Source organism: Lonchura striata, chromosome 29, assembly GCF_050655825.1.
Source record: "Lonchura striata isolate lonStrDom1 chromosome 29, ASM5065582v1, whole genome shotgun sequence".
NCBI lineage: Eukaryota > Metazoa > Chordata > Aves > Passeriformes > Estrildidae > Lonchura > Lonchura striata.
Genome location: NC_140731.1, coordinates 4,305,788 through 4,316,337, shown reverse-complemented (window position 1 = coordinate 4,316,337; position 10,550 = coordinate 4,305,788). Strand labels below are relative to the sequence as shown.

The following is a 10,550-nucleotide window of genomic DNA, read 5'->3' as shown; positions in this document are numbered from 1 at the left end:
CGGGCGGAAGCGGCGGCGGCGGCGGCGGGGGAAGATGGCGGCGCGGCGGGGCCCGGGGCCGGCGGCGGCGCTGGCGCTGCTGGCGCTGCTCGGCCCGGGCTGGCCCCTCCGCGGGGCCCGAGCCGCGCTCAACCTGCAGGAGCTCAGCGAGCTCAAGTACGGCCTCGAGATCCTGGCCGAGCCCGTGCTGGCCGGGCAGGTGCGCCGCGGCTCCGGGGCCAACGGCGGCGGGAGGGGGAGGCGGGCGGCGCCCCGGGGCCCCGCCGGGACCGGCGCTCCGGCCGTGGGGCTGCCGAGCCGCGGGGCAGGAATGCCGCCCGGGGCGAGCCTAAAGGAACCGGGAGCGACGGTCCGAGGGCGGGCCGGGACGGGGCCGGGTCAGGGGCGAACCGGGACACCGGCTGTGCTCCTTACCGGGGCTGAACCGGGCCGGGAACACCGGCTGTGCTCCTTACCGGGGCTGAACCGGGCCGGGAACACCGGCTGTGCTCCTTACCGGGGCTGAACCGGGCCGGGACACCGGCTGTTCTCCTTACCGGGGCTGAACCGGGCCGGGAACACCGGCTGTGCTCGTTACCGGGGCTGAACCGGGCCGGGAACACCGGCTGTGCTCGTTACCGGGGCTGAACCGGGCCGGGAACACCGGCTGTGCTCCTTACCGGGGCTGAACCGGGCCGGGAACACCGGCTGTGCTCCTTACCGGGGCTGAACCGGGCCGGGACACCGGCTGTGCTCCTTACCGGGGCTGAACCGGGCCGGGAACACCGGCTGTGCTCCTTACCGGGGCTGAACCGGGCCGGGACACCGGCTGTTCTCCTTACCGGGGCTGAACCGGGCCGGGAACACCGGCTGTGCTCCTTACCGGGGCTGAACCGGGCCGGGAACACCGGCTGTGCTCGTTACCGGGGCTGAACCGGGCCGGGAACACCGGCTGTGCTCGTTACCGGGGCTGAACCGGGCCCGGGCACCGGCTGTTCTCCTTACCGGGGCCGGGGGTCCGTTCCTTTCTGCGGGGCGGCTCCCGGGGCTGGCGGGGCCGGGGTCCCGGGGATCGGTCTCGGGGCCGCCGCCGCGGGCAGATGTTCCGGGCGGGCGGGACGGGGCGGGGACCGCAGTCTCACTTCGCGTTTCGGTGCCCGGTCCGGGCGGGGACGCGGCCCCGGGGGGTGCCCGGGCCGTGCCCCCTCCGTGCGGCGGGGCCGGGCCGGGCCGGGGGCTCTGCCCCGTCCCACCCGGAGGGGGTGGGGGGTCCCGGGGGGCTCCGGGGACACCGGAGGGGCTTTGGGGTCTCCCTGTGGCTGTGGGGTCCCGGGAGTCCCGGGGGGTCTGTGGGGTCCCTTTGGGGTCCCGGGGGTTCTGTGGGTTCTCGGGGGTCCCGGGGGTCCCGGGGCTCTAAAGTCCTGGGGAGTTCTGTGGGGTCCCGGGGGTCCCTGTGGGGTCCCGGTGGGCTCTGAGGTCCCGGGGGGTCTGTGGTGTCCCGGGGGTCCCTGTGGTGTCCCGGGGGTCCCGGGGGGTTTGTGGGGTCCCGGGGGTCCCTGTGGTGTCCCGGTGGGCTCTGAGGTCCCGGGGGGTTCTGTGGGTTCTCGGGGGTCCCTGTGGTGTCCCGGGGGGTTTGTGGTGTCCCGGGGGGTTCTGTGGGTTCTCGGGGGTCCCTGTGGTGTCCCGGGGGTCCCGGGGGGTTCTGTGGGTTCTCGGGGGTCCCTGTGGTGTCCCGGGGGTCCCGGGGGTCCCTGTGGTGTCCCGGGGGTCCCGGGGGGTCCCGGGGCTCTGACGGCGCCGTGCCCGCAGCACCGGGCCGCGGACGTGGTGACGGTGGCGTCGCGCTTCAAGCAGCGCTACGAGTGCCGCCTGCCCCCCGCGGCCGTGGGGCCGCCCCCGGGGCCGCCCCGCGACCCCCGCCCCTACAACGGCTCGGGCGTGGCCGAGCTGCTGCGGCCCATGGGCACCGCGCCCTGCCTGCTCAAGGTGCGGGCACCGGGGGCACGGGGAGCACCGGGGGCACGGGGGGCATGGGGGGCACCGGGGAGCAACGGGGGGAAGGGGGAGCGCCAGGGGGGAACCGGGGGGGCACGGGGAGAACCAGGGGGGCACAGGGAGCATCGGGGGCATGGGGAGCACCGGGGGGCACCGGGGAAGGGCCGGGGGGCATGGGGAGCACCGGGGGGCACCGGGGAAGGGCCGGGGTGCACTGGGGAGCAACGGGGGGAAGGGGGAGCGCCAGGGGGGAACCGGGGGGGCACGGGGAGAACCAGGGGGGCACGGGGAGCATCGGGGGCATGGGGAAGCAACGGGGGGGTACCGGGGGGCACGGGGAGTGCTAGGGGGATACAGGAGCAACGGGGGACACGGGGGGGCACCGAAGGGCATGGAGAGTGCCAGAGGGGCACCGTGGGGCACGGGGAGTGCCGGGGGGCACGGGGAGAGCTAGGGGGGTACTGTGGGGCACGGGGGGCACCGGCAGGGCACGGGGAGCGCCAGGGGGGCACGGGGAGCATGGAGAGTGCCAGGGGGCACGGGAGGCAGAGGGGGCACGGGGAGCGCCAGGGGGGCACCCCCGGCCTCACCCCCGCCTCCGCCCCCCCAGACCAAGGACTGGTGGACGTACGAGTTCTGCTACGGGCGGCACATCCAGCAGTACCACCTGGAAGGTGACGCGGGGGGCACCCTGGGGGCACGGCTGGGGCCAGAGGTGCCCGCTGGGCCCGGCCCCACTGTCTGCCCCCTCGGTGCCCGCTGCCCGCAGAGTCCGAGATCAAGGGGGACGTGCTGGTGCTGGGCTATTACCAGGCTGCCTTCGACTGGGACGACGAGACGGCCAAGGTGGGTGTGCCCGGCGCTGGGGACGGGGCGGCGCTGTCCCGTGCCTGCCCTGTGCCACCCTGTGCCCACCCCTGCCCTCCCCTGCCCTGTGCCCACCCGTGCCCACCCGTGCCCCGCAGGCCTCCAAGCAGCACCAGCTGCGGCGCTACCACAGCCAGAGCTACGTGAACGGCTCCCGCTGCGACCTGACCGGCCGCGCCCGCGAGGCCGAGGTCCGGGTAAGGACGGGGGGCACCGATGGGCACCGAGGGGCACCGGGGGGCACCGGGGGCAGCAGAGCCTCAGGCCGGGCCCGTCCCCGCAGTTCCTGTGCGAGGAGGGCGCCGGGGACTACATCGCCCGCGTGGACGAGCCACAGTCGTGCTGGTACGTGCTGACGGTGCACACCACGCGCATCTGCCACCACCCGTTCCTGCGGCCCGCCCCGGGGCTGGCACCGCAGCCCATCCGCTGCCAGCCCGCCCTCTCGCCCGCCCAGTACGTCCAGTATGTGCGGGCACAAGTCTGTGAGTACCAGGGAGCCCTGGGCCGGGCACGGGGTGCGGGGCTGGCACAGCCATCGCGGGGCTGGCACTGAGCCCTGCTGCAGGGCTGGCATTGTCCTCTTTAACCTGGCCCTGTCCCCTCCAGCCTGGCACTGTCCCCTTCAGCCGAAAGCTGGCACTGTCCTCTTTAACCTGGCCCTGTCCCCTCCAGCCCAAGGCTGGCACTGTCCCCTCCAGCCTGGCATTGTCCCCTTCAGCCTGGAGCTGACACTGCCCTCTTTAACCTGGCCCTGTCCCCTCCAGCCTGGCATTGTTCCCCTCAGTCCAAGGCTGGCACTGTCCTCTTTAACCTGGCCCTCTCCCCTCCAGCCCAAGGCTGGCACTGTCCTCCTCAACCTGACTCTGTGCCTTCCATCCCAAGGCTGGCACTGTCCCCTCCAGCCTGGCCTTGTTCTCTCCATCGCAAGGCTGGCACCATCCTCTTTAGACCTGGGGTTGGCACTGTCCCCTCCATCCCAAGGCTGGCAGTGTCCCTTCCACCCTGCAGCTGGCACTGTCCCCTCCAATGTGGGGCTGGCCCTGTCCCTCCAGCCTGGCATTGTCCCCTTCAGTCCAAGGCTGGCACTGTCCTCCTCAACCTAGGGCTGGCCCTGTCCTCTTTAACCTGGCCCTGTCCTCTCCATCCCAAGGCTGGCCCTGTCCCCTTCCTCCTAGGGCTGGCACTGTCACCTTCCTGGCTGCGTCCCCTCTGTCCTGGGCGTGACACTGGGGCTGGCACGGTTCCCTCCGTGCCAGGGCTGGCCCTGTCCCCTCCATCCCGGGACTGGCCCTGTCCCCTCCCTCCTAGGGCTGGCACTGTCCCCTCCAGCTTGGGGCTGGCCCTGTCCCTTCCTGGCTGTGTCCCCCGTGTCCTAGGCTGGCACTGGGGCTGGCCCTGTCCCCTCGGCCCCAGGCCTGCCGTGGTTCTGGACTGACCCTGTCCCCCAGCTGTGCTGGCCCTGTCCCCTGTCCCCCAGCTGTGCTGGCCCTGTCCCCTGTGTCCCCAGCTGACACCAAGAGGAAGGTGGAGGAGATCTCGGAGGAGCTGCGGACGCTGGACACGCGGCTCTGGAGCGACAGGGACAGCGAGGGCCCCTCCCAGGGCGCTGCGGGCACCCAGGATGGTACGGCCCTGTCCCCACTCACCGCCAGCGTCCCCTCTCCTCCTGGCACCCCCGGCCTGGCTCTCAGTGCCAGGCGTGTCCCCCTGTGCCAGCTGTGTCCCCCCCGTGCCAGGGACCCAGCCAGAGCCAGCCAGGGACGTGCCAGCTGGGGAGCAGGAGGTGCCAGCCACAGCCAGTGACCAGCGGGACGGCGCCAGGGTGAGTCCCAGCGGCCCTGGGGACATTCTGGGGGTCCTGGGGTGGGTTGGGGTCACTTTGGGGGGGGTTAGAGTCTGCTCCATCCCATCTCCTCCCTGCAGGAGCCGTCCCCGAGGGCAGCTGGTGGCCGGGCAGCTGGTGAGTCTGAGTGCCCACCCCGTGTCCCCTCCAGGTGACAGGGGCCATCCCCGTGTCCCCCCTGCCACTCCCAGCCCCCTGCTCCGCCTTCCCTCGTAGATCCACGGAAGAAAATCCACTTCAAGGTGATCCGGAGCCCCGGGGACCTGCTGCAGTTCATCGAGGAGCTGAAGGAGACCACCAGGAAGGTGGGCACCTCCCCCGTGCCCCTCGGGGGCCTCTGCGTGCCTCAGTTTCCCCCTGAGCCGCTTCCCACTGCTTCAGGCCAAGGAGAAGGCGAGCGAGGAGGAGGAGGAGGCAGCAGCCAAAGCTCCCCCAGCCCCTCCTGGCCCCGCAGAGCCCCCCGGCCCCGAGGCCCGGCCTGGCCCCGAGACCCCCCCCACGGGGATGGAGGAGGACGAGGAGGAGGGTGAGGAAGATGAGGAGGAGGAGGCAGGGCCGCTGCTGGCAGGGCTGGAGCTGCTGCCACGGGAGCAGGTGGCGAGGCTGAAGGAAGAGGTGAAGAACCAGATGGAGCAGGAGTTCGACAGCATCATCAGCGAGGTGGGGACCCCCAAGGGGGCACTGGGACCCCCACGGGGGTGCTGGGACCCCCATAGGGGAGCTGGGACCCCCACAGGAGCGCTGGGATCCCCACAGGAGCACTGGGACCCTCACAGGGGCGCTGGGACCCCCTGACTGGTCTGGGACCCCCATAGGGTCGCTGGGACCCCCACAGCGGATCTGGGACCCCCACAGGGGCATTGGGACCCCCTCCCAGCTGTGCTGGAGCCCCCCTGACTGCGTTGGGACCCCCCTGGCTGCGCAGGGGAGCCCCTGGGAGGGTTGGGACCCCCTGGCCGTGCTGAGGACAGAGCCGGGGACAGCCCGAGGACATCCTGTGTGGGCCAGCTGCTCTGGGTGCGGGCTGGGGAGCCCCCCCGAGCCCACCCTGAGCCCACCCTGAGCCCACCCTGAGCCCCCCGTGCTGCAGGTGGAGGATGAGCTGGAGACCGAGGGGCTGAAGGGCGAGTTCGACCGGAGCCGCGCCAGCCGCACCCTGGCGTCCACCCTGAGCCGGCTGATGGAGCGGCTGGACGGGGCCGAGCCCCGCCGCGACCCCCGCGGGGGGCGCAGGGACGAGCAGCAGCAGCAGGAGGAGGAGGAGGAGGAGGAGGAGGCGAGGAAGGGCAGCCCCCGGCGCCCCAAGGACGGGCGGGTGCGGGTGGGCAGCGCCGGGAGCCGCGACTCGCCCCAGGAACCGGAGCCTCGGCAACCCCCGCGGGGGGATCGGGAGCATCGGGAGCCGCCCCGGGAGCATCGGGAGCCCCCCAGGGAAAGCCAGAGCCCCCCGCGGCTGCCGCAGGTGGAGAACGAGGTGCGGGAGTTGCTGGCCAAGGAAGGGCTGCGGGCTGAAGGTAGGGAGGGCTCCGGCCGGGGTGGGGGGGGGGACAGCAGCGGGGAGCCCCCAGCCCCAAATCAACACCCCCCCGGGCCCCCCTCCACCCCAGGGAAGATCGAGATCAAGATCGTGACGGCGTCGTCATCGGGGGGCGAGGAGGAGGAGGCGGCGCAGTGGCTGTCGGAGGAGGATTCCCGGAGCCTGAAGGAGATTTTCCTCAGCATCCTGGTGCGGGGGCGCGGGGAGGGGCTGCGAGGGGCGGGGGAGGGCTGCGAGGGGCGGGGGCGCAACTGAGGCTCGGGGGGGTGAGGAAATGATGGTGCTGGGGGGAAACCAGGGACACAGCTGAGGTGGGGGAAACTGAGGCACGGGCTGGAACTGAGGCGGGGGGCATCACTGAGGAACGGGGTGGAAACTGAGGCACGGGGGGGGGGCTGAGGAGGGAAAAGCGGGGTTCGGGGGGCACAGAGGTGAAGGGGGGGCACTGATTTGCCCCCCCTCCTCAGGTGCAGGGCACAGAGGAGGCGCAGAAGGAGCGGCGGCGGCAGCAGGCGCTGGAGGACAATTACCGCTTCGTGTGGGGGGGCCGCGACGAGCCCCCCCCGCCCGCTGACTCTGAGGACCAAGACTTCTGAACCCCCGAATTCTGATCCCTTAAATCCTGAACGTCCCCCCCACCCCCGCAATTGTGGCTTCATCTCTGCCGTGGGGTTGGGCACAGGGACACCCCCAAAGTGTCCCCCAGCCGGGAGGGGGGGTCACTGTGTGCCCCCCGGGACCCCTGCCCTGCTGGGGGGTCACTGTGCCCTGCTGGGGGGTCACTGTGTGCCCCCCGGGACCCCTGCCCTGCTGGGGGGGGTCACTGTGTGCCCCCCGGGACCCCTGCCCTGCTGGGGGGGGTCACTGTGCCCTGCTGGGGGGTCACTGTGCCCCCCCTGCCCTGACATCGGGTGCATTTTCTGCCACGGATGAACTGGGGGGGGGGTCGGGGGGGAGGTGGCCGTGATTTTGGGGTGGGGGGGTTGGGGGGGTGATGGGGGGGGTCCTGCTGCTCCCCCCCGCCGGGGGTTCTCTCTCTCATAATGAGACGTCACGGGGCCGTTCGGCCTCTTTGTGCCCCCCCCTTTTACCAATAAAACGAGGTCACCCCGGGCTGTGTCTGTGTCCCCCCCCTACCCCCCAAAACTGCGGGAAGGGGCGGGGGGTGGGCGCGGGGCTCGGCCAATGGTGGCGCGGGGAACGCGGAGCCCCCGGGACCCCCGGAGGGACCGGGACCACCGGGACTGCCCCAGCCCTCGGGGACAGCGGAGCCCCCGGGACCCCCGGGCGGGCCGGGAACACCGGAACCGCCCCAACCCTCGGGAACAGCGGTGCCACCGGGACACTGGGACGGACCGGGACCACCGGGACCGCCCCAACCCTCAGGGACAGCGGAGCCCCCGGGACCACCGGGACCGCCCCAACCCTCGGGGACAGCGGAGCCCACGGAGCCCCCGGGACCCCCGGATCCGCTGGTACCCACGGGACCCTGCAGGGCTCCCAAACCAGCCAGGACGCAGGGACCGACAGAGACCCCCGGGCTGAGGCGGGACCCCCGACCCTCGGCACCCCCCACGCGGGGCTGAGGGCGATCCAGGGGTCGGGGGGGTGGGGTTACCGCTGTCCCCCCTCGCTGAAAGCACAGGTTCAGCGTCACCCCCCCGCGCCCCCCTGGATCTGGGGTGCCAGCCCCCCTCGGGGTGTGTCCCCCCGCTTCCGTGGGTCCTGTCCTGCCCCCGCCGCCCGCGGGCTCCCCCCCGGCTGCCCCAGCCGGTGGCGGATCGAGGAAGGGTGACGGGGGGTGTCCCCACTGCCCCCCACATCCACCAGCCGGGTGCCCCCACGCTGCCCACGCGCGGCTGCCCTCCCACGGGGGCATCTTGGTGGGCTCCATCACCACCGTCCTCCTCCTCCACGGCCTCCTGCTGTCCCAGCTGGGACCCCCGGCTGCCCCCCGGGACCCCCTCATCCCATCCCCCGTGCTGCTGCCAGGGCGGGGGGCGCTGGGTGGGGACACGGGGGACTCGGGTGGGGTGGGGCTGGCAGGAGGGCGTGGGGGGGGGGCTTCACTCCCTGGGGACGGTGTCCCCGCCCTGACAGTGACCGCGTGGGGACATCGCGGCTCCGCTCCGTGCTCCGTGGTCCCTCCTCCCGCGGGCGAGGACGCGGGGGTGGCTGCGGGTGCTGTGCCGGGTGATGCCAGCGCCCCAAAACCTGCGGAGCGAGGCCCGGCCCGGCTCGTCAGCTCCGAGCCCGCCCCGCTCTTCCCGGCCCGGGACCCCGCAGCTGCGGTGGTCCCCGAGCCGGCGGCAGCGGAGGGACCGCGGGGCTGGGGGCTTGGCTGGGGACCCCTCCGGGACCCGCCGGGTGGGGCTGGGGGCGGGCACGGGCCGGAGGGGCCGATTTGGGTGTGTCCGCCCCGCTCCTTGTCCCCGCACACCCCCCGCCCCTCCCGGTGTCCCCGCACACCCCCCGCCCCTCCCGGTGTCCCCGCACACCCCCCGCCCCTCCCGGTGTCCCCGCACACCCCCCGCCCCTCCCGGTGTCCCCGCACACTCCCCGCCCCTCCCGGTGTGCCCGCACACCCCCCGCCCCTCCCGGTGTCCCCGCACACCCCCCGCCCCTCCCGGTGTCCCCGCACACTCCCCGCCCCTCCCGGTGTCCCCGCACAACCCCCCGCCCCTCCCGGTGTCCCCGCACACCCCCATCCCCTCCCGGTGTCCCCGCACATCCCCCGCCCCTCCCGGTGTCCCCGCACATCCCCCCGCCCCTCCCGGTGTCCCCGCACATCCCCCCGCCCCTCCCGGTGTCCCCGCACATCCCCCGCCCCTCCCGGTGTCCCCGCACATCCCCCCGCCCCTCCCGGTGTCCCCGCACACCCCCATCCCCTCCCGGTGTCCCCGCACACCCCCCGCCCCTCCCGGTGTCCCCGCACATCCCCCCGCCCCTCCCGGTGTCCCCGCACACCCCCATCCCCTCCCGGTGTCCCCGCACACCCCCCGCCCCTCCCGGTGTCCCCGCACATCCCCCCGCCCCTCCCGGTGTCCCCGCACACCCCCATCCCCTCCCGGTGTCCCCGCACACCCCCCGCCCCTCCCGGTGTCCCCGCCACCTCTCCCGGCACCGGGCGGGGTTGGCTCCGCCCACTCCATCAGGCCACGCCCACACCCTGACACGCCCCTCCAAGCCCCGCCCACGCCGCAAACCCCGCCTATTGTGCCGCCGGTGTAGCCCCACCCACCTCATTTGCATCGAAGCCACGCCTACCTATCAAGCCGCTCCCTTTGGGCGTGTATTGAGTCATTAGCCACGCCCCCTTGTTTACATACGAGCGTTCTCGCATCAAATCACCGCCCTCTCAGGCCACGCCCATCTCATTACTATTCAAGCCCCGCCTCCAGATCAGATGGTCACGCCCCCGCCCCCGGTTCCGGTCAGTGCGGGGGGGCCCGGTGACCGGCGGGGCGCGGGCCGGGGCAGCGGCCGCTCCCCGGTGCCCCTCGGTGTCCCCCGTGCCCCTCCGTGTCCCCGGTGCCCCTCTGTGTCCCCTGTGCCACCCATGTCCCGTGTGCCATGTCACTGTGCCCCTCTGTGTCCCCTGTGCCATGTCCCCTGTGCCCCTCTGTGTCCCCTGTGCCCCTCGATGTCCCCCATGCCCTCCGTGTCCGCTGTGCCCCGTGTCCCTGCCACTCCCGTGTCCCCTGTGCCCTCCATGTCCCCTGTGTCACCTGTGCCCCTGCCATGTCCCCTGTGCCCATTTTTGACCCCTGTGCCATGTCCCCTGTGCCCTTCTGTGTCCCCTGTGCTCCTCTGTGTCCCCTGTGCCATCCATGTCCCCTGTGTCATGTACCCTGTGCCATCCGTGTCCCCTGTGTCCCCCGTGCTCCTGCCATGTCCCCTGTGCCAGGTCCCTTGTGCCCCTCTGTGTCCCCTGTGCCATGTCCCCCATGCCCCTCTGTGTCCCCTGTGCCTCCCCGTGCCCCTTGTGCCCTCCATGTCCCCTGTGTCCCCTGTGCCCCTCTGTGCCATCCATGTCCCCTGTGCCATGTCCCCTGTGCCCCTCCATGTCCCCGTGCCCCTCTGTGTCCCCTGTGTCCCCGGTGCCCCTCAGTGTCCCTCTGTGCCATCCATGTCCCCTGTGCCCTCCATGTCCGCTGTACCCCCTGTGTTCCTGGCACTCCCGTGCCCCCTGTGCCCCTCTGTGCCATCCATGTGCCCTGTGCCATATCCCCTGTGCCCTCCGTGTCCCCTGTGCCACGTCCGCTGTACCCCCTGTGTTCCTGGCACTCCCGTGCCCCCCGTGCCCGGCGGGAAGGACGAGCCGGG

The 10,550-nt window shown here is 73.1% G+C and overlaps 1 protein-coding gene across 2 annotated transcripts; it reads left to right on the top strand.

Annotated features, from left to right (window-relative positions):
- The first annotated feature begins 14 nt into the window (after positions 1–14).
- Positions 15–7,337, top strand: OS9 (OS9 endoplasmic reticulum lectin). 2 transcript variants are annotated; one of them, XM_085562919.1, is made up of 14 exons: positions 15–199; positions 1,789–1,965; positions 2,585–2,648; positions 2,744–2,820; positions 2,940–3,038; positions 3,125–3,326; positions 4,322–4,468; positions 4,581–4,666; positions 4,768–4,804; positions 4,904–4,992; positions 5,069–5,347; positions 5,778–6,201; positions 6,295–6,413; positions 6,692–7,337. In XM_085562919.1, exons 1-14 carry the CDS (start codon positions 35–37, stop codon positions 6,818–6,820), a joined length of 2,094 nt encoding a protein of 697 aa, XP_085419045.1. In that variant the 5' UTR covers positions 15–34; the 3' UTR covers positions 6,821–7,337. The 2 variants fall into 2 exon arrangements, with proteins under 2 accessions (XP_085419045.1, XP_077644689.2); XM_077788563.2 differs by having other exon boundaries at positions 16–199; positions 4,352–4,468.
- The last annotated feature ends 3,213 nt before the right edge of the window (positions 7,338–10,550 follow it).